The sequence below is a fragment of the Podarcis erhardii genome, assembly GCF_964252035.2.
Source record: "Podarcis erhardii genome assembly, chromosome: 10".
Lineage (NCBI taxonomy): Eukaryota > Metazoa > Chordata > Lepidosauria > Squamata > Lacertidae > Podarcis > Podarcis erhardii.
Genome location: NC_138500.1, coordinates 36,887,235 through 36,911,234, shown reverse-complemented (window position 1 = coordinate 36,911,234; position 24,000 = coordinate 36,887,235). Strand labels below are relative to the sequence as shown.

General features: G+C 39.8%; 1 protein-coding gene across 2 annotated transcripts in view; it reads right to left on the bottom strand.

Annotated features, from left to right (window-relative positions):
- FGD6 (FYVE, RhoGEF and PH domain containing 6) overlaps positions 1–24,000 on the bottom strand; it is a 51,482-nt gene that overhangs the window by 16,321 nt on the left and 11,161 nt on the right. For both annotated transcript variants that reach the window (XM_081878195.1, XM_081878194.1), the window contains exons 2-10: positions 20,509–22,933; positions 14,288–14,444; positions 12,776–12,843; positions 12,647–12,677; positions 8,893–9,044; positions 7,602–7,758; positions 5,544–5,631; positions 1,689–1,739; positions 433–491 (exon numbers count right to left, since the gene is read on the bottom strand). In XM_081878195.1, the coding sequence (XP_081734321.1) occupies positions 433–491; positions 1,689–1,739; positions 5,544–5,631; positions 7,602–7,758; positions 8,893–9,044; positions 12,647–12,677; positions 12,776–12,843; positions 14,288–14,444; positions 20,509–22,933 (3,188 nt within the window). The remainder of the gene's footprint in view (positions 1–432; positions 492–1,688; positions 1,740–5,543; positions 5,632–7,601; positions 7,759–8,892; positions 9,045–12,646; positions 12,678–12,775; positions 12,844–14,287; positions 14,445–20,508; positions 22,934–24,000) is intronic.

Below are 24,000 nucleotides of genomic sequence, written 5' to 3'. Positions count from 1 at the left end.
GCAACACAAATGTGTCATGGTTCAAACTGATATCCACAAGGTTGGGCTTACTAGTATACAGCTAAAGTAAAATGGCAAAATACAGACAGACAAGAGAAATGAAACCCCACAAAGCTGCTGAAAACCATATTAAACTGTCCTTTCAAAAAGCCTTCAAAATGGAAGTCTTTATCCCAGTTTTTGTCTGTATAGTATTTGAACTGATTTTTCATATGGGCTGTTCTTTTAAATTGATGATATAATATATATGCTTTAAAATTTATATGTTATTCATTTGACTTTTCTTATATATGTGGCTTTTATATATGTTAATATTATATCATAAATTACTACAGGAAGCCTCATGGGAAGAGATTAATAGATAAATAATATTTATAATCATAATTATTATCACCATTATCACCATCATTATTCCATAACTGAGATACTTACTCCCTGTTTCATGATGTCATTAGCATGGTTAGCCACTTCTATCACAACAGCAAGAGCATCTTGAAAACAAAACAAAACAAAATGTATTTCAGCATTGACTACAGTATGTGTCAGTATTAAAGACACCTAAGTTTAATGGAAAGGACCTTGTATTTCCACACTTAATGTAAAAGTTGACCAACAAAGTTCAAGATCAAGGGGAAAATACAAGAACAGAATTTTTTTATGCAATATGGTTTAGATTTATTTCATATAGATTAACAAAGAAACATGATTATCGACCACTCACTACTCATGGGGACATGGCAAGACACCTTCATTTAATTTGGAAACATCTGTATAATAATAAATGACACTACTGTGCTCAACAGGGAGGGTTGGGAAAGGTAATTTTTTGGGTATGTTTTCTAAAGTTGTTATATCTGAAAACGATTCCTGAAAAGGTAAGGACACTGGAATAAATCTTAAAACAGTAGTTGGCGTGGGGGGGGGGATACATTTCCACAGCATCAACAAACATCAGGAAAATAGGAAAGAATGCGTGAGATTTTAAACCTCCCAACTGTGAGAGTAAGAAGCTTATCTTCTCAACAGAGGCAACTAAAAGCTATCAGGCTACATTAGGCCTGAGGAAGGTCTGCAGTCAAACATAATATGGCCTTTGCCCCCTGACACAGAAGAGTTCATACCCCATTATCCCTCAGTGTTTTTATATCAGGAACCTCTGTAGCCTTAAAATAGCCAGCAGATATAACACAGAGCATTAGCACTGGCCTTGTAGAAGTTATTTCTGACCTTCATGGATTCCTGAACCAGTGGTGCTTACATCAGGAGGTATTTAATTCCCCCCCACCGATAAAAAAAGTGTTTTTATACATGTTGGAAGATGCCCAGAGTGGCTGGGGCAACCCAGCCAGATGGGCAGGGTATAATTAATTAATTAATTAATTAAACAAACAAACAAACATGACTGGAAGTGAAGCAAGGAAATCTCTGGCAATTTCCTCACCCTGGGAGCTTCCTATGCCACCTTTCCTGCTGTTCAGAGGATGCGCCCCAATCCTAAGAGCAAACATGCAGGCCACTGCAAGAGAAGTGTAACCCAAGAAACCTGAAAGTGAAACTTTCTCCCTTGCAGAAACTCTGGATCCAGCCTTGTTGTGGCTGTGCCACCAATGAAACGACACACACCCATAAATTCAAGAAGATGTGTTTTTTTCATTAAACTATGGACTAACTACTATAAAAGCAATTACCCTGAGTATCTCTGAAGTCAGCCGAATCTTCTAAGAGGTTCTTTAAATAATCTGTGGAAAGAGAAATGTTATTAAGGAAGAGAACTGGATGAAGTTATTACAATGAACCTCTAGGTGGCCCAGTTGAGCTATAAGATTATTACGTCTCCGAAAAGGTTTGCACATTTACAAAAAGTCCTCACACTCACTGATTTCAAAGGGACTTAATCATGTTTAATGTGGCTGAAATGTACTCTGAATGCACGTGGTTTAAGCACTGGTCCACGGTATTTCTAGAAGTGCCTTATGCATATATTAAGGAGAGGATCTTCTCCCTGGTGCTTCTTGAAACATTGAAATCCCCTCCCAAGGAAGGCATACTGAGCACCAACACTGTATTATTTCTGGTGCCATATTAGAATCTTTCTATATGCCAGGCATTTTAAATTACGACGCTTTGAGATGATTGAATAATTTTATTCCCCTTAGTTCCATCACATTGTTGCTTAGGTTTCATGTCATATTTGTAGGTTTAAAATGCATATGTATAGTGCCCCCTAATCTATTTTTTGTTATATGGTTTATGATTTTTTTAAACATAAAGGCAGCATAAATATGGTGCTTGCTCTCTTCTCCCCCCCCCCCCCAAGAAGGCAGCAAGCATCTTGGTAAGAAAGAATAGGTTGGGGGAGGGGTCAGACTGAAACACAGCCAGGCAAGTACAGTGCTGTTAAGCTTCTAAAATGGGTGGCAGGAGACACAAGTAGATTGTGACTGAATGGGCAGACTGGACAGCCTTTTACCTCTGAGGGATTGCTAACACACACAATTTACAGTGGTACCTCGGGTTAAGAACTTAATTTGTTCTGGAGGTCCATTCTTAACCTGAGGTACCACTTTAGCTAATGAGGCCTTCAGCTGCCACTGTGCTGGCGCCGCCGCACGATTTCTGTTCTCATCCTGAAGCAAAGTTCTTAACCCGAGGTACTATTTCTGGGTTAGTGGAGTCTGTAACCTGAAACGTCTGTAACCCAAGGTACCACTGTACTGCACTTATGATGCACCATTATTTCCATTGTGGATCTCATAGAATCATAGAGTTGGAAGAGACCACAAGGGCCATCGAGTCCAACCCCCTGCCAAGCAGGAAACACCATCAGAGCACTCCTGACATATGGTTGTCAAGCCTCTGCTTAAAGACCTCCAAAGAAGGAGACTCCACCACACTCCTTGGCAGCAAATTCCACTGTCGAACAGCTCTTACTGTCAGGAAGTTCTTCCTAATGTTTAGGTGGAATCTTCTTTCTTGCGGTTTGGAACCATTGCTCTGTGTCCGCTTCTCTGGAGCAGCAGAAAACAACCTTTCTCCCTCCTCTATGTGACATCCTTTTATATATTTGAACATGGCTATCATATCACCCCTTAACCTCCTCTTCTCCAGGCTAAACATGCCCAGCTCCCTTAGCCGTTCTTCATAAGGCATCGTTTCCAGGCCTTTGACCATTTTGGTTGCCCTCCTCTGGACACGTTCCAGTTTGTCAGTGTCCTTCTTGAACTGTGGTGCCCAGAACTGGACACAGTACTCCAGGTGAGGTCTGACCAGAGCAGAATACAGTGGCACTATTACTTCCCTTGATCTAGATGCTATACTCCTCATGATAGAAGCTTGGAGGGGACCTAGACCTGCTTAGCTTTTTTTTGCAAGGTGGCTGCATCATGTGACCTCAGACCATCCTCTGAGAGTGAGCATGCTGTACTCCAGCCACCACCCCTTCAATAACTTCTCTGCCAGTCAGGGATGATGAACAGCAGCAGTCTGGCTGATCTTTCTGACTGCGTGTTCATGCAGATCTCTCACACAGAAGTGGTGATTATTCCCCAGTGGTTTTCTGAGTTTACAGTACAGTAATTAGCACTGCTCTTCTTCAACCTCAAGCACTAACTATAAGTTTACGTTACAGACTTGGATTTTTTCACAATGACAACATGGGGGACAAAATTCCACACGGTAATTTCTAGGCAAACACAGCATTTTTGCAGAGTCATAAGCAGCAGTGAAAGAACTCTTACAGCAGCTGAGAAAAGCAAAGCAGTGGATATTTTTCTGGCAAGCAGACAAGCCCTAGAGAAGGATGTGACAAATAATAATAGTTTATAGGATAAAGGTGAGGAAGGCCAAATGGATATGAATAAACAGGAGGAAGGGAAAGAAATGACTACACTCTTGAGTCAGAGGAAGGCCTACTCGTTTTGCTCCTGGAATTCAGTCTGTCAGGAATTAAGTTAAGCTAGGGCATCCCAGAGCTCAACTCGAGATCCTGCATGTGCAAGGTTTTTGATCTATGTTACCTGCTGCAGGAAGTGGGGATGAAAAGGTGATGTTTGTTTATTTCTCCTTCTCACTTGTAGTCTCCTGTGCTCCAGAAAAGCTGTTCCAGAGGGTTAGTGGACCCTCCAGAAGACTATGGGAAATAGTGCTATGAGCTGCAGGGGAACTGGGGAATCATCAAAAATTGCTTCTTCTGGAGAGTGCTTCTCCTGTATCTCATAAATGAAGGGGTCTTTTCCTTTGTGGAAGGGCAATGGCTCTAACCCAATATGTATAGAAGTGTTTTAGAGAAAGTATATTTTATGTAACAAGCTATATTATGTATAGCAAATTGGTGTGCACATCCCTTTTCTACATCAGAGTAATTAGCACCCTTGACTATTCATTGAGTCCTATATTTGAGGATTCAGCTGAGGAGCTTCTTAACAGAAATGATGCTCAGAAGACCCGCAGAAGACAAGTTGTGAAATTGGTTTCTTCTTCATTTTGTTATACGGTCTTTCTCAAAGCCCAAGAGCAATAATGTCAAACCTAACATTTACAGCTCCTGACTTGCCAAAGCACTTACACTACGCAAGAAAAAGAAAATAGAGTGAGGAAGTCTCAATAATGTGGAATTCACTAACTCAGCGTAAATCATGTTCTCTGCATCTTTAGCAATAAACCTGATATTTCTGCTACACTCTGTTTTTGAACATGTTTGCTGTTTTCACACTCTTTTAGGGCCATTTTTGATCCTTTTCATGGCACTTCCGGGTTCGTGGCAACGCTAATGTTTACGGTCGCATGTAGTGACCATCAATTCAGGAAATTTCAAAGCAACTTTTTGTGTAGATTCATAGTAAAGGGATTATATGTTCAGGGCATGGCCAGTGAGACATATTAGAGGTCCATAGACGGCTGAAGTTCCCACACACTGGTAAGGAAACAGCAGAAAGGAGCCAAGGTGGGAAGGTGGGACTATGCAGAATCCATAGACTACTCTCAACATCAAAGAGCAAGGATTCTGTTACAGTGCCATGATATGCGTGTTTACACAGAAGTCCTGCCATGCTCTATAGGGAATATATCCTAATAAATGTTTTTATATTGCCTTATGGCAATAGGGGGAAAAAAGGAAAGTCAATTTTACAAAGGAGTAGTAGAGTATGGATTTGTTTTTTTAACTATAGCTAAATCTATAACAACATGACCAAAATAAGAGCATATGCATGGATCAACACTTGGTATAAGAAAAATATTTATATTATATCAGTTTTCAGAGCTTCCCTTTCCCTTTAGAAATCAATACTCTTCTACCCTGAACAGCAGAACCAGAATGAACAGCTGTGGAAACATAGCATAACATCATAGCCCTGATGCTTATCACCATCAACATTTATTCAGCAGAAGACGAAAAAGAATCAGCTGTGCTCTTCCTTTGCATTTTTATCCACTGCAGAAGAATTTCTCTGTACAATAATTTTTCCGCGCATTTGAATTCAGGTAAAAATATTCTTAGTGAATTGAGGTTTGCTACCTGTAGAGCATTGGCTTTTAGCTCTTACCTGTCAAAAGCAGCCTGTACTGGGGAATCCTCTGAACTGGCTTAAGCAAATAGTGCTTCAGTGCCAAGTTCGCGCAGCGGGAGCTCATCTGAAAAAGAAAACACCCAGGATTTTGAAACTTAACATTCTTTTAAAACAACTTGCCTGAACCAGACCAAATAGTTTACTCTTGCTACTGTCTGCAAGCTGTATTGGCTTTTTCTTTCTTTTTTTAAAAAATGGGCTGTTATTCAATTGTGGTTTTGCCTTTGCAGAAAGAAGTTTTGATGAAGCCAGTGGCTCATCTAGTCCAGCAACTGGTATTCAGAAGCATATAGTGGAGGTAGAGTATAGTTATCTGGTAGCCACTGATAGCCCTATCCTCCAGGAATTTGTCTAATCCTCTTTTAAAGCCGTCTAATTGGTGGACATCACTACCTCTTATGGGAGTTAATTCCATGGTTTAATGATGTGTTTGTGAATCACAGAATCATAGAATTGTAGAGTTGGAAGGGGTAACGTAAGTATTTCCTTTTGACTGTACTGAATCTTCCAGCATTTAAGTTTCATTAGATGTCCCCGAGTTCTAGTATTAAGAGCAGGGCTGAATTAGCCATTAAATGAAACAATATTTTGAATTAGATCTATATGGGGGCACCAAAATCTTTTAAGTGCTTAGGGTCTCCAAAGGTCTTACTCTGGGGCCCTGATTATGAGGGATAAAAATGTTTCTCTACGCAGTTTCTCAATACCATGCATACTTTTACACACTTCAATCATGTCCCCTTTTATTTGCCTTTTCTCTAAACTAAAAAGCCCCAAATGCTCACCCTACAAGCAACCAATAGAAGACTTTAGGCTGGCTCGCATTTATATAGATGTAGAATTTAGCCAACATGTCAGCATGCTATGACACCAACAGCTTCACCATTCTGATCATTTCCTCCACACCCCCATATGAGCAAAGTATAATTGTGGCTACTTTAGCGCCACATACAAAGCAGACAGGCAGCAGCAAAGTGTGATAGAAAATAAGGATTTTCTGACTTTACAAATCTGAGGACTAATTTAGATGAACGCATGGTGCCTCAGATCAACATAAGGTATAGACTCAACAAGCAATAACTAAGGAAACATGGCAGCACGATGCTTTGGATTTGCATTTTGGCAGAAGACTGAATCTCAAATGGAAAGAGACTCGGCCAAGAGGCTTGACCGGCTTCTAACATTCCATTCAGTTCAAATGGCCTGAAAAAGTCATTTATTGCGGACAGAAGACTTGTACAGGGCTGATGAGAGCCTCATTAATAGAGAAAATATTACTTCCTTTCTTGTTTACATTTATTTTCTTAACCTCAGTTATACATTTCACTGGATGAGAGAACAGACAAAGAATGCTGCTGCCAAATTGCATCTGATGCAAACCTCCTTGCTAGCTGTAAGTCCACGGTCATCAAACTTCATAAAATAAAATATATATCAGTTTCGATTGTTGCTTTCCATACCAGGTTCTGCCAATTCATTAAATGTATAGGTTTTATCTGTCAACAGAACTAGATACATTTTTTAAACTACAATATGGCAAACAAAATCTTTTGATCACAAAGAGATTCCAAGACACTCTTCATGATATTGTATCTTTGAAGAATCAGTGCTTTTAAGAATGAATGTTTCAGTTAGAATTCTGACTTGGGTGTTTTAAATTTCCAGTCATTTGCTCTGCTGTACTTCCCTTGCAGAACTTTGGTTATACAATAATCGTAAAGAGAATGTTTACTTATTTCCAGTTACATATTATGCCCAAATACGATGTACATGTGTTGCTTACCAGATGTTATTCTTATCGCTTGCTTCTTGATCCTTTAAAAAAGATCCAAGCTACTATGGGGGATGTGTAGAATCTCTGCTCACATGCATTTTAAAAAGGGACCAAAAGTGAAAAAAATATGTACACTATATCCGACAAGAGACATGTGTGTGCATTTTGTATTCTGGCATTGTACAAACCAGGCCTTAGAGAAAACTAAAGTCAAAAGATGGAATGTATCATCTGACACCATTGATAAAAGGTTCCATTACCTCAAAGTCTCGAACAACAGCAGCAAACCCAGGGTTCTTCTTGCATTGCTCATCTAGGAGAGCTACATTCCTATCAAATTCTTTGATGTACGTTGAATACATCTTTAGGTATGGTCCTTTTTTCAAAAATATATCAGCAATTCGCTGGTGGTCAATCCTAGAATTTAACACCATGGACAATTAGAACTTAAACCTGAAGAATGCATGACGGAGGGGGCATATTTCTCCCTCTTTCTATTCCTTCTACACAAGGACCTCAACCTCCATCCTGGGAAAACAGTGCCCACCCCCAGGCCTCCTCTGCGACCCCCTGCTCAGTCCCTTTCATGTGTTAAGAATGAAAGTGTTTGCAATTTAACAACATGTTCCAGAGGACTGCTATTGAAACGGGCATCTAAATCAGAAGGGGGCAGCTAGTAGCCTTTGAGCTAAACCTGGCCATTGGACAAGCCTCACTTCTTCATATATACCCTTCAAGGTAAAAAGAGGGGCCCTTGTAAGCCTAGTCAAGATTTATCTGACTTGGCTTCATAAGAACAAAAGGTATGACAAAAATTCAGATTTTCTTCCATCTCCTTTTCCATCCTTGCTACACTGCCTAGCAGAACTCAGGCCCTAACAAAACACGATGCTATTAATGTTGCTTGGCCTTGAGAGAAAGAGAGTTTTCACATATAGACATTTGGGGTAGGTGGAGCTTTAACCCTTTCTGCCACAGCCCTGATCCAGATGTGGGGGGATGCCTGCTATTCAAAGTGGGAGGAAAGCACCCATTGGTACCAATGGCTGCTATTTTCCCACTGCAATTAGCAGCCAAATGGCAGCAGGAGGCTTGACTAGGAGTATGGTGGAACAAATAGTTAAAGCCTTCCTCCTCCCATGTCATAGTCCTGACCTGGCTCAGCCCCAATCACCCAAATAGCCTATGGCAAAAATAGCAAACACAGCCAAGCAGGGTCAAATGACATTAAAAAAAGGCTCATTTAGTCAGGAGTGATTTGGTCATAGAAAGTAAAGATGAAGAGGGAAAGGAACTTAGTACCTTTGACCCCAATAGCCAATCTAGCTGCAAACTACTAATATATGTGAGTACATAAACACACACACACACACACACACACACACACACATATCCAGGGAAAATCACAGTTCAAAAATAGCAGCATTGCAACATCATATATTCGTAATTCAACTTTGTGGTCTAAAAACAGCACACATTACTAGAAGCCTGAATATCCCAATATTCTAACCAATAAGTAAGCAGGAATCTGTGCTCTGACTATGTAGTTACCAGTGGGACAGCCGCTCTTCGAGTTCTCTCAGGAGGTCCCGATTAAGCTCATACAGTTGAGGTAGGTAGTACAGGATCTGGTTCAGGATCCTGTCTTCAATGACTGGCTTTCCAAGTTGCCTGGAAGCATGTGCTACTGAATCCCGGAAATCCTGTTAGGGTACAAACACAGGCACACAAAGAGCCTCTGAAAATCTGGTCTCCAAGCAACTAATATAGGTCACACTATTTCCCTTGTATACATGCAGAAGGCCCATTTGGCCACATTCCCCAGGACCAGATATGCAGTCCAAGGTTAGACACTCTCACTTCTGTGCTTTGGAAAAGAAGGGAAGTTCAGGCACAGCTTAAGCTTACTGGAGAAAATAGGTACAACTTCTGGAGAAAATTTGCCTGGAAAATACCATACCTAGCCACAATCCATTTCTCTTTCTGATCTAACAGAATGGAAAGCTGTTTGACTGTATTTTGTCAAAGGTGCTGAAAGTTCTTAGGAGACCCTTATTCTCCTCAAATAGCTACAATTCCCAGAGTTCCCCAGGAAGTGGAATTGATTGTTAAGTCACTGGCAATTGTGTCTGTCTGAGGGGAATGGGTGTCTCCTAACAACTCTGAACTCCTTAAATTATAGCTCCCAGGACACTTTATGGGAAGCGGAAGACATTGCAGTTCGAAGTGGCTGCATATGGAGCCAAATACTCAAAAACGTGCTCTTTTCTGAATTTCTCTGTCTTTTATTTTGTGGGGTAAGGGGAAGATCAAACACCCCATCGCCTTACATACTTAACCCACCCACTGTGTGGGTTCAGTTCATCTTTGCCAGCCAAGCAATACTTTATGTAAACAGTGCAATAAGGAGAAATGTACAAATCTAAACAAGGCAAAGCAATTATGTAAATGCATGCACAGCTGTTTTGCAACGTGTGTGGGGGTGGGTGAACACTGGTCAGCACTTTCCTTTCCTTACAACCCCTATTAAGATTAGAGGACTTGAAGCAGAAAGGAACAGAGGTACGGTTTGGTATTGGAGACTCAGCTGCACAAGGTTTCAGTGGAAACAGATGGCCTCATTCATATGGAAATGCTGTGTTTTTGTATGTTGTAAGCCAACTGGCGACACAAAACTTAACTAGCCTTTTTACATCCCGGGGGTGACCTTCAAACACTGCCTTCACACAGAGAAATAAGCTGAGGAATTACTATAGCTAATCGAACCCAGATGGAACACAGGAGCTCCAGATAACTTTAAGCAAAGCGTAAGATGTATAACATTTAACAGGGAACACTTTTAAAAACATAAGAGGAAAAATATGCTGGGGATGTGTGTACTCTTAACTTGCACAAGCCAGACCTATGTTGCGACCCAATCTTGAATGCATTTATTCATGAATCTAGGACAGTCAAAGGCTAATAATTGTGAGGTCTAGCTCTTTTTGGCTTAAAACTTGCAACTAATTACTCCTTCTCCCTATTGATCTGATACATTCCGCCCTTAAAAGAAAACAAGAACAGATGTATGCTTCATGCTATGTGGAAAAGCAAAACGTTCTGCCTGAGCAACTGCAGGTCCAGTGATCCAAAACTCTTCAGCCTAGTGCAGCACATAATGCGATCTTTCTCCCACAAAAGGATGGAGTAAAACTATCTTGTAATAGGAGCAGGAAAGGCAGAAACTTCAATTGTTTGTGCCGTACCAGAGACGAGAAAATTATTCATCACATTTCTGAAGCGCATACTGCAGCTTACTGTCTTTCTTAGCAGAGAGGTCTGGTGCCTTTTAGAGCTGCAAGACAGGCAGCAAATCAACAGATACAGATTACCCCACCATTGCATTGCCTTGCTGAGGAAAGCCACACACTGAATTTTTCTCAGCTTTTACAAGCAGCTGCTTACAAAGTAACCAAGCAAAATTCGTTACAGGCTTCCAGCAGTGCAACACTTTGCACTGAAGACGTTTCCCTCTTCATTCTTTAATATAAAAAGTACATCTGTCAATCTTCAGAAGCCACTGCCTAGTCACTTCAGCTTCTAACATGCATATGCAGATTCTAACATGCCCATGTGGCTCCTAGGTGAGTCCCAGGAAAGGCTCAATTACTCTATTAAATTTTAATGGGTTACAGGTGCTGCAGTCTTGAATTACAGACTAGTAAGGTACAGTTTCATATACTGCCAATTTAAAGCAAAAAATCCCAACAACTTCTGCATCATCTTGCAAGAAATGTTGGAGCAGTGGTGTAATCGAATACTGCCTTTCATCTTTTTTTTAATTAAAAAAACTTACTACTATATATAAATTGCATTTCATTATGCCTGATGTCATGTAATCCACATATATACACATCCTAGAACCTTAAAGTCCTTTTGTCACACTTCCCAGCTACTGGCCAAGTAGAAGAGCTAGCAGAAAGTGATTTGCAAAGGAATCTTTTGTTAACTGGGACTGTGAGGTTATAAGCCCAGTACATTTACCAAAGAGAAATCCTGGTGAAGTCAATGTCTCAACTGACATGAAAGATCCATACACACCTATGCTTCTTCCTCCCATTTTGAACATTGCTTTAATCAGTTGCTTTCCTTTACATCTGAATCATCAAACTATACTTTGCTCCTACTGACCATTAAAAAAGCTGCACCAGACTCCACAATCCCCAATTACTCCTAAAATTAAGAAGAAAAAACTGGCTGTGGGGATCTTTGCTTTTCATCTGGAGAGATTCAAACAGCTATTTTTTACTTAATGGAAGATTCACTGCGAAATTTAAAAAGCCCTGACCTAGCAAGCAATCCTCAGCCTCTGAACTTTGATTGCCCAAGAATCAGCGAAACCTGAACCGTCAGGTTCAAACCTGGCTGCCTAGTAAGTCAGGCTCACATATTTCTTGTAATACTTGAAAACAATCTGTAGAAAAACTCTATTCCTTTAATGCCTAGCTAAGTATTAACACACCCTAAAAGTATTACTTTTCAGTATTTCCTTCAGTTTGGATGTTCTTCAATGTATACACGAACAAGCCTACACATTCTAAGAGAAGGCGATGCAGGTAAAATGACAGCAAAAGATAGGGCTGTGACAACCTGTTTCACTGGCGTATGGCAACAGGAAGCAATAAATCTGAACTCGGCATTATAAGGGTGAGTCTGCCCTTGTCCCCCTCAGTTACATGAATTGTTTCATGAAGCCTCATGGCAGGGTTCACAGAGCTGGTAAGAGTGTGCTATTTTCTTTCCCAGCACAAAAGACTACCGGTACTTGGCAACTCAAAAGCTACCATAAACAAATTAAACCTGTGTTAATATATTCTTTAGTGCGCAAAAGTTCACCTGTGCGCACACAAACAAGAGCATTCAGAGGTCAGAAGCAAAAACAAATCACAAAAGAGCACCCTCCTCCTGCTCTACTGCATTTCTGACCGAACTGGGAATGCACCAGGATTTCTGACAGCTAGACCTTCCACCTTTGCATCTGCAGGCCTAGAAATATTCTAGTACACGTTCTAAGCACATTTGTAACATTCAAACTTCCTGCAGCACTTCAACAGAAAAATTAATGCACCTCAAACATTCTATTCCTTCTATTCATTAGGAAGCATTCCAGGAGTTTGGAGTTGGTATTTAATTGCTGTTTCATTAGGCTATTTTTTAAAAAAAGAATGAACATTTAAGAAACTCAGTTGAATACATTTTCTGAAAAGAACTTCATAAATAATTAACTTTGAAGCAAACATGCTTATGAAGTGAAATAAATACTTACAATGTGCAAAAGCTTCAGAACGTCTACAAACCTAATATAAAAACAAGAACAGTAAATATTATCTCAACCACAAAGGAAAAACATACATACTTCCATGCATAAATTATTAAATTTTACACCAATACTTACACTTTCTCTGAGCTCATTATTTCTTTAGCAATATGATAAACTTTTGTTTTCTTCCCAGCTGCTTTAATCTGCAAATAAAATTAAACTTTGTAGAATGCAGACAAGGTATTTTAAAACAATGCAACAGCCCTAAATCTTAGTTTCTTTCTGCTACAACTTTATTGGCCTATTGCTCTGTACTCTGTATTCAAGTAAAAAAAAAAGGTAAAGGACCCCTGGACAGTTAAGTCCAGTCAAATTTGACTAGGGGGGTGACACTCATCTCCACTTTCAAGTATTCAGGGTACAAGTGAATTCATGTTTAGGTGCCATAAAAAATGTTAATGTTCAGTTAATTGCTAGTTGCCTCCACTAGTACCCACTTAGGAGTCTGTCTTAAAAATGGCACCTCTTATCTGTTGAAAGAAATTGGAGTCAGGATGATGTTACTGAGCCATAACTGGAAACTGAAAACTCTGGTTTTAAAAAAGTTGATTGTCTTCACTTTCAAACAATTATTTTTTAATCAGAGCTTGGCAAGGCCAAGAGATATATATTTCTTTGGCTAACAATTTATACATGCTTTTAATTTTCTCTGCAGCTGCACAATGTTTTGCAATGGTCAAGGAAGGAAGGAAGGAAATTTGATCCTCAACTGCAAGATTCAATGTTTGGTAGGCAAGCTTGAGAAAGAAGATAATATTTGCCAATTAAGTCCTAAGTTCCATGTATACTAATACATGTCCTGTGAAACACAAGAAGCTTTCCAATGAAGATGGAATTGTCCAGTATGACTTTCCAGGGATGTTCCATGCACATCATTAGATTTTTAACTATATCTGTGCCTCACAAAGTTCTGGTAACAGGCATTGCTAATAGCAACAGGCAAGTGCAGTAATTTGGATAAACTTTGGAGGTTGAGGACCAGAAGACCTGGCAGGACTGGGCCCAGGGATGGATGGAGACATAAAAAGCATCTTTCTAATGGAAAAATGTTGTTTTGCCCAGTCAATACTGTGATGATTTTACTCCTACCAATTCCATTCAATGTTTAAATTTTATTATAATGTTATTATTGTTTGCTTTCTACTATACTTTTCTTACTGCTCACATCCCCAGAATGTGTGCAAGTGGGGATTCCTCATTGTGCCTCACCCTCTTTTGGTGCTGAAATGGTGCATTTTCTGCACTGTTACATGAGTGACAAATTGCCTGTATTTATACTAAGAGGTGGTACAAAAATGGAGGAAGTAAATTAACATTAGAATGCCAGAGGAACACATTTGCTTTGATCCTAATTAATGTGCCACTGGTAGAAGTTCTAACAGGCCACTCCCACCAGTGTTTTTCCCTTGATCGCCATGCCTCAAAAATCTACTCTGGAGGGTTGGAGCACTGGTTGAGAGGCAGTGACTGAGGAAGGGGAGAATGGTGAAAAATGTTGCTCTGCTCCTATACGCCAGTAGTAGTTCACAGAGGATCCAAATTCTCTCCATTTAGAAAGTTAGCTAAGCTCCAAGTCACAATATCTACCTGCTTATTTTCCTGTGTATCAGGCTCTCCTTTGCTAGAGTCTGAATTTGTGTCATCATCGTCATCAGAGCTATCAACATCTCTCTGTAGCATCTCATCATCTGAATGTTCATCTTCCAACACCAAATCAGAGCCATCAAGTACTTCTACTGAGGACCTATGAAACAATTGTTTTACAATATAAAACATTGTATTATAATGCTTTGGCTGAGGCATAGTCACTGTTCATTAAATAAGGCTACTTCATTGCTAATACAATCCTAAATTCTTTAACATATCCCAAAGAAATGAGACAGCAATCCACTTAAGATCTGCTACTAAGACTGTTTCATGGTTAGTATAATGGCCTTCCAAGAGCATTACAAACTAAACATCCTGGTGTATGCCTTTTAAATTTTCCAGACAGATGCAAAAATATATCTTTGTCAATGTTTGGGACCAAGCACAGGATCTCTCTATATGCATGGTTTCGTTTATTTTCTATGACACAACCATGAAAGTTGTCCTCCTTCATTTAGTTTCTTATGGATTCAAGGACATATTTTTACAACACAGTGCACAGTGGTGCTAGAAGACTGTGGCCCAATACACATTATACATATGATACCACTTTATACAGTCATGCCTTCCTCCAAGGAATTATGGGAGCCATAGTTTAAGAGTGTTGAGAGTTATTAGGACATCCCTATTCCCCGTACCGTGCTACAATTTAGAAATTTTGGCTTAGCAACCAATCCCTCTTCCTAGGGCACTCTGAGCAGGCATGTATAGGATTGCAGTGATAATGTATATTATATATTTATACACACACTAGTTATTATAGAAGTCAGCTCAAATCTGCAAACAAAAATGCTTTCTGACAGCTGCCACAATAAATTTTTTTAAGTGACACCTGGTGACTCCACACTGCTAGGACCCAAGATGCTGTCACTTTTGATTAGATACACCCACCTTCTTACAGCAACTCAGAGAGGAAGGCCACCCTGACATCATGAAGGTGCTTGTTCCTCTATTGCTAGCATATAATCAAATGATTTTTTTAAAGTATGTTGCTTAGTAAGACATTTATTGAATATTTTGGAGTGCAGGGAGCATAGTTCTTTCAAACTACTTTTGCCTTCCAAATCAATTGGCCTAGAAATAATTGGCAAAGAATGAAGTGGTATAAAGTAGCTCAATCGTGCCAATAGTTTCAGGACACACTGTTTTGCTAGTCTTGTGCATTGTATAGCAAGTCTGCTATAAGTGAACTATGAAAGAAAAGACAAAGTTCAGGGGTAGGTATTATTATTAGTTCAACGACACATTTCAGCCAGGCAGAAACTTGAATCAGAGTTGGAAGGGACCCCCCCCCCCCCGACGCTCATCTAGTGCTAAGCCCCATTCTGACCTCTAGGAAAGGTTATTCCCAATTCTAGGAGCAACCAAGTTCTGAAACCTGGATCTCATGACAAACTACTTGAGGATCCTTATAAAGACAGGGTAACGTGTGAAGCAGCACAGCCCTGGCCACCGTGAGAAGGCACTCAGGGCCTTGTCCAGGGAGAAGACCCAACACCTTAGTCTTAGCGGAGAACAAAGACCTAGCAGAAAAACTCATGGGTTACATCTGTCCACAACATTACTGTGCAAGTGACAGAGGTGCAGCAATCCTAAAAGCAACTGAATACACCTGAAACCATGTTTATCTTCTCCCCTTAGATTTCTTATTAATTCGATAGAATCTCTTTAAACATCTGTCCAATACTCCTTTTTTATTTGAACTCCTGACCTCATACCAGTTTTTCAAATTTACACAATATCTCTGAATAAGTTTACAAAATGAACGAAATGTACAATGTGCCCACTTCCTTTGAAATATTAATCTCCCACGTTTTCAGTGTCAAGGATTACCGCATATAAGCTTTTTTGGGAAGAGAAACTTCTGCAATTAGCAGTCATGTGAAACAAGTCACCATTAAATCACTGCACTAGTCTTTGAGTAAGAATGCCCTGTTGTATCATGTGAGCCAGCTGCCTCTCAAACACCCACACACCACAGCAAGAGTCTCTTTCGCTGAACTTAAAGAATTTGCACTTCTTGAAAAAGTATCAGCTCAATCACAATGCAAGAATATTGCACTAGGTGCTGCCTTATTAACTTTTAAGTTCAGAGCAGGTAACAAATAAACAAACCAGGGAAAATACATTTATGTAGAATAAAATATTTCCAACCACAACTCTCAGCATAATTTCATCAGAAAATGAGACTGCTGCTAGACATTTTGCAGTATTTATCTCGCAAAACCCAAAATCTTAAGATTTCTTTTTACAATGATTAAAGATGCAGGATTACTGGGATTAACAGTAGGCATTTTTGTCCTAGTAGTCCAGAGGAGAACCTCAGGCCTGGGACCAAAGGTGACCCCCTCCAGGCTTCTCTTTCTGGCCCCCAAGGCATACACTACAACCTCCCCCAGCACAGCACTTCTCAGGCCACTGGTTCTGCTTTGCACCCCCCTTGAGTCTTTTTACCTGCCTGGAATGTGTCCCTGAACTGTGATAAATGTTGCTTGCTTGGATGGAAGGATAGTCGGGAGGGTGTGTACAAACTATTTTATGGTACAAATAATGTTGTTGTTATTTATATATCAGTTTTCATTTCAAGAAGAAATAGCAACATCTGCACCCAGTAATATCAAATCTGATGCTTCAATTCTGGGGAGCTGATACTTATTTTCAACTTAACAGCATAACCAGCAGCTAGTTTATCAGTATACAGTAAATACTCATTGGAAGTCTCATTTAATTGGATACTCTCTTAAGTGTGTCAAAAGCCTATCAATTACACACAGTTTTACCTTGTGCCACCTTCAGATGCATGCAGGTCCACATAAATTATTGTAAGAATAGTCAAGTTCGCATAATACAAATGAAGACTTCCTAAACATATTAAGACAGTTTAGCAAGAGTAAAAAAAAAACACTTGTGCACTTAACAGTATTAAAGAAAGGCACACCTGATTCCTATCAATAAATCTTCATGGCTGCACAGTCAACCCTAGTGGTCACTTAACTGAAAAAGGTGCCCCATGAATGAAACAAAATGCAGTCTTGATCAACAGCAGTGTAGCAGAGGATGTGTGCAGTTGACAAGTTGCACCCAGCATGCTCCAACATCACAATATCAACTGTTCCAGAGTGTGTACCTTTCAAATCTCACCTGGCTTCTCAAAATAGCTTGGGCTATACTACTCAATCTTCTATAAAAGTTTATTGTAACAACAAAGGATCTCCAACAAAGGCTTGTGATCCTTAACTGAACCCCAACCCAACCCATTGTAAGTGAAGCCATCCTAATTTTATCCCACCCCTCCTTTAAGGAGAGAAGAAACAAAATACAAATGTGGTCTGTTAATTAGGTGTCATGCTGTAGGTTGTGAATAAAAACGTGTCCACTTATAAATATTATGGATAGTTGCTACAGGAAAGCTGCAAAATGTTCAGGTACATATTGGGCCAGTTAAGATTTACATTCACCAACAAGCTAAACCATAATTTAGTTTAGCATCTGAGAATAAGCACAGGGACCACAATCTCCTTTCCTTCCTTTAGAATTTATTTATTTATTAAATTCATACCCCGCCCTGCCTCTCAAAGGACCCCAGGCTAGCACCTCGATCCTAGTTAGCTAGTTAGGTCTTTCAGACATAACTGGGAACTAGCTAAGTGTGGTTTAATGCCAGTTTACTAACTAGGATCTTAAACTATGGTTTGAACTGTGTTTGATGTGTTGTGCATATAATCTAATCCCAGTTCATCTTAACACCAGCTTCTTAACAACATTTGTCTATGCAATAGTTATATGACAACATTCACAGTATGAATGATGATGGACCTATATTTCCTGCTAGCATATTTTCTGATCCCCATGTAGCTATCCAAATAGCCAGAAAAACAAAATGGAAGTGCTATACAGAATCTATTGGCTGTGCATAACATAAAAAATGTCAGAGCAACCCCTGCCCTAATATTTTATTAGCTTCTTATCAAACAAAGCATAAGTATCAGCACTCCGCATTTCTATGCACACAGAGAATAAAGGAAGAACTCATGTGCAGACATGTCCAAATAATTCCTAAGTTACCATATTGTTCACATTAGTGGAAGCTGTAAAAGCAATAAGGGAAACAGGTCTGAACACCACAGGGCTTTTGTCAGCTTTCAGTATCTTGGCATTGCTTTGGGTCTTTTTATGTGCTACTAATGTCATGCTATTCCTGCCTTGATGTGCACCTTACTTGGCACCCATCCCTACTAGTTAAGCATGCAGCTGTAACTCATTCTGATCTCCCTGGGAACTTAATCTTCAAAATTACTGAGCCGCAATGATGAAGGGTTCGGTTTAGTTAAACACCTGGACCATGGCTCCAACACAGTTAACAATGGCCCTCAATTCCATAGAGAGGGTATTTAGACAAATGGCACTAATAATAAGAATAACCCTACCTCCAATTATACAAACATAAAACTAGCATGTTAAGGAGAAGACCAGGCTAACTCTTGTCAGAGCTCTTGTTTTCCATCTGCATGGAATTTTGTGTTTTGGTTTTTAATAAAGTGAAACAGTCATTGCTGCAGTTCACCACTTGCATCTTGAAACAGTTTTGCCATACGATTATCTGCTCATCTAGAAAGCTCCTGGCTTGCACCAGTTTTTGACAGCTTGGTAATACTACCTTAGTACAATACCAAACACACAAAAACATTTGAACCCATTTACTCTTGCTGTTAAATTTCCACGACCTCCCATGGCTTTCAGTATTGAAGGGAGTGGAATCCTTTCCTTATCCAAGATGCATAGGAAATCCTTTCCTACAATCTGATTTACTATAAACAATAACATGAATCAGGGGTTCTAAAACAGGGATTAGAATGTCACCATAAAGGGGGAGGGGCAGGCGGAATCCAATACAAATTTGTATTTCCTGAGCTAGCTGATGCTGAAAATAACACACAGGAAAAGGCTGTTGTCCAGTCATACAAAGAGGCCTTTCATCCATTCTGATTTTGTTAGACTTTCCACTTCACTTTTAAGTTACAAGTGTCTTCTGTGATCGTGTCGTAGTACATTGCTCTTACAGGAAGATCATATTTTGTTCGGGGGGGGGGTGTTTGGCAATCCTCCTCTCACTAAGCTGCTTCTCAATCCAGGAGGGAAGCTGTCGTTGGAACATAATTATATAAAAGGATGTTCTGCTTAAAAAGCAAACTAACTTATGGTTTAAGAAGAATGTTACTACTAATTATTAAAATAAAAGGGGTAGTGGTAATTTTTAATTTTTTGGGGTGTTATTTGCACAGCAAATTACTGGTGAAAGCTGTTGACAGATATTAAAATCTTGTGGTCTGATATCAAATGTGATAGGATTCAAATGAATATCCTAGGACATGGGTCAGCAAACTAAGGCTCGGGGGCCGGATTCAGCCCAATTGCCTTCTGGATCCAGCCCGCAGACAGTCCGGGAATCGCCGTATGGATCGGTGTGGGGATTCTGATCGTTTGGGCTGCGCCATTCCCTCCCCCCCCACACACACACACCATGGCAGCGCCTCCTCCATCCCGCCTTCTGGCTTCTCCCCGCCCTGCCTAGAGGAGGAGCTGGGGAATTAATGTAAGGAACTATATCTGCCTTTCCACCTGATTCAGCTAAAGACTTAAAGAACACCGATTAAAATGTTGCAGTAAGAGATGGCAATTTCCTTGGAGAATCATTTCTCCAGTTTATGCATAAAAGACAGGCTTTATCTTCTCAGTCACTCCTAATAATCGCATGGGGGAAATAACCAGAATGATTAGGGAGAATTAAAAGATTGCAAAACTGGGCTATGACAAAGAATTAGGTTATTTGGTCACAGTCTCAAGAAGTCAGCATTAAATCAACATTAAGTTTCTAACCAGGGATGCGTCAAGGTTTAAGAAATAACACTTTCCAAAATGACAAGTTATTCAACATCTCTGCTGATCATGTATGAATGCAAAAATATGGAGTGATATGGCCAACGTAATTCATTAAATATGACTTTCCAGTCCTTGACAATACAATTGGGAGTGTATTAGATGGAATATACTAGGACACACACAGGATTGCATTGTGAAAGTCTGCAGAAAGAGTTTAACCAACTGTTTGTGTAGATGGACACCAAAATGTATATGATTTGCTCCCAACTCCAGTATCCTACCTGCTAAACTCTGAACATCTCCTTGTTGCATCATACAGCTCCTGTACCTCATACACATCAGCATCGTGGTCTTCAGCACTGCTAGAATTGTGCCAATCAAAAGGTGGATTTTTATCAGTTGGCACAAAAGATAAATTTTCATACTCTGGGATTTCTTCATAATGGCTCACATTTTCATATTCTGGTACATAGTCATGAGTAAGAGAATTCACATGGCCTTGCGATAAGAAACTCTGTTCATCCAAGGACTGTGATCTCTGGCTGTTTGTTGATTCATCCTGACTCCTGGACCTCTGCTTTCCCTTTTGTGAGGATAGGCTGCCCATTTCTGCAGAATGTGCCTTTGAGGGTTTAGTTTTCCTTCCATTTGCTGCACTAGCCGCATTCCGAGTTTTGCCACGCGCTTCATCACTGGAAAAAGTAACAGTGCCGTTATCCGCCGATTGGCTACCCTTGGTCAAAAATTTCTGGAAGTCACTTTTCATTAAGCAAACAGACAGCTTCATATTTAGGAATTTCTTTAGTGAATATTTCTTTTGAGGCTCTTTTGGGGGCTCTTTTGGGTGTATTCTGTCCATATCTACAGAAGACAAGGATTTGGCTCGAGGTTTTGTCACAGCACTTGCAAGTTGAGTGTTTTTTGCATTCTTGGTGTTTTTTAAGGCTTCCGGATTGCCAGAAAATGGAAGAATGGGATGAGGTAATTTCCAAACAGTTCTCTCCAAAGACAACTTTGGAGTATCACAGGATTGCAAAATACTTTGTTCTTTGGCTGACAAATGCCTTATACGAGGTCGCTCCAAGGGAGGATCTAAATCTCTCTGTTCACTAGTAAGGCAGGCACTTTTCTCTATCAGTTCCTCTGATGCGGCTTTTTTCAATAGTCCGGCTGCAGGGATGCTGTGCCTTTGAGGCTTCTTAGGAACAACTCTTGGTGAACTTTCATCTTTATATTCAGCATCTTTATGTTCCTTCTCTTGTGCAAAGTCATCAAGGCTTTCAAAGGCAGGCAAATGCTGGTTGCACGATAATTTCACTTGCTTAGGCAAACTCATGGAAAGATTACTACACCTTATAAATCCAGGTTTTTTGTCGTTAGCAGCCAACATGCAGTTATGTTCCATTATATTGTCAGCAGGATTTACTGAGTTAAGGTCTAAAGATTGCTCAGTATTTCCTACTAGGTGAGGGCTTTCATGCAGAACCTCAGGCAAGACATTTTGCTGGATCATTTCTTCAGATTCAGCAGATTCTGCCTCCTGAATCATTTTCCCAGCAACACATGAAGGACTCTCTGATTTATCAAGTGCATGTATAAGTTCTCGGTTGTTATAGGAAACACTTTGAAAAAGAACATTAATTTTTGTGGTTTTTCTAACAGCACGCTCAGAAAGCCCAGCAGAACTGCAGTCTGAAGGAAGTGGTTCTTTTGTTCCTTCTCCTGAGATATCTATGCCATCTTGCCGGATTAGACATGGAGCAGCACGTAGTTTTCTTGGTTTTGGAACTGGGGCAGATTTAGGGGATGGTGTAGAGCCTACTCTTAATGAAGATAAAGATTCATCAGTCCCTTTTGTGGAGATGCCTGTGTGCAAATCACTAGTATCAACTTTTTCCAAAGGTGCTGTGTTAAGCGAGCAACAGGAACTGTTGGTATTTTCAGTCAAAAGAGGATTTTCTGACATTTCAGACTTGATACCAGGCATCTCTGCATGGTTGCTTGAATTGCCCATCATTTCCTCCAAACTGGATGATGGCGAAACCAGGTCTGTAAACTCAATTTTAATGTCCTTTTTATAACTACTCATGCTATCTTTTTCAAATTTGTTCAAAGGTGTTTGCTTCAAACAGCTGTTATTGGGGCATACACTTTGTGTTAGTACATCTTTGAGCTTTTCATCTAAAAAATTAGCCTTTAAAATTACCCTATTTTTATGTATACTTTTACCATTGTGGCTATCAAGTATTGTTCTAGATTTCAGAGATGATGATGGTTGTTCAGCTCTATCAATGTTCTCTAAGTTTTCCAGCTGTTCAAAAATGGTTGGATTTTTGCAAGTATTCTCCCCATTCCCAAATTTATGCATGCATTCAAAACTGCATGAACACACAGATATAATATAAGCAGTATTTTCTCTTGGGGCTCCATTTTTGTAATTCAAATGAACCAAGTACTCAGAAGAGTCTATTTTGCATTCTTCTAAACTCTTGGAATTTTTCCTTAAAGGTGATGGCACAGTTTTAATCTCAGGAACAGGCAAACAATTGAGAACCTTTGGTTTTGGTGCTATTGCTGGTTTCGTTTTCTTTGTGGGTTGTAAAACATCTGCAAGGACAACATCTGGTTTAGGTGCCACAGGAGGTGGCACTACTTTATGTCCCACCACAAATTTTGGTTTTGGGGCCACTGGTGGCTTCTTAATTTCTAGAAGGGGAAAAGAAAGAAGAGAAATATTAGGTTGGTCTAATTGATTCTAATTAGCAATACTGATCAAATAAATATAGGATGAAACTTTAAAAAGCCAACTGTACTACTGCTATTTGGGGTCACGAAGAGTCGGACACAACTAAACAACAACAAATAAGAAGAAGAGTTCAGATTTGATATCCCACTTTATCTCTACCCGAAGGAGTCTCAAAGCGGCTAACATTCTCCTTTCCCTTCCTCCCCCACAACAAACACTCTGTGAGGTGAGTGGGGCTGAGATACTTCAGAGAACTGTGACTAGCCCAAGGTCACCCAGCAGCTGCATGTGGAGGAGCGGAGACGCGAACCCATTCCCCAGATTACGAATCTACCATTCTTAACCACTACACCACACTGGCGTTGATCACAATTTGTAATATACATTCTGGTTCAAGAGATGAGCATGAGGCAGCTTGAAGAATTTGATTTATCTGATTGTTCATAATCAACAAATTATATAGCAGTGAGAAGGAAGATTGTGGTTACCATGTCCTTTAAATGCTTTCCATACTAGCCATGAAAGAATGGCAACCAATGCTAACAATGATAATTTATACCAAGTATTAGATATAAAATATAAGTTGCAGAAAACTTTTTTTAAAAAATCTTATATCACATTACAATCACACTTTGTAGTTTGACTGCACCTCTTTCAACTCACTTCTCCACAAAATGTTTAAGTAAACTTTGCAAAAATTCCACAAAACTATAGCTACTAGCCAATAAACATTTTCATGTATCTGCTATCCCACACGTAAGTATATTAGTCATCTGTATCCTAAACGAAAGAAAAACTATCAGAACATCTAGACGCCATCATTAGTCAACACATCTGGTTCCTCCTTTTCTGCCTCTGGACAGTATACCATCCTAAGTAGAAGGAAGTGAGGAGCCTGCAGCCAGACAAGGTCAAGATAATCTAATGAAAATCAATAAATCAAATTAAATTTTCCTACCTGGCATCTTAACAGATTTTTTGCTAGCTCTGGGCAACCAAGCCAATTACAAGGCAGTCATAAATTACC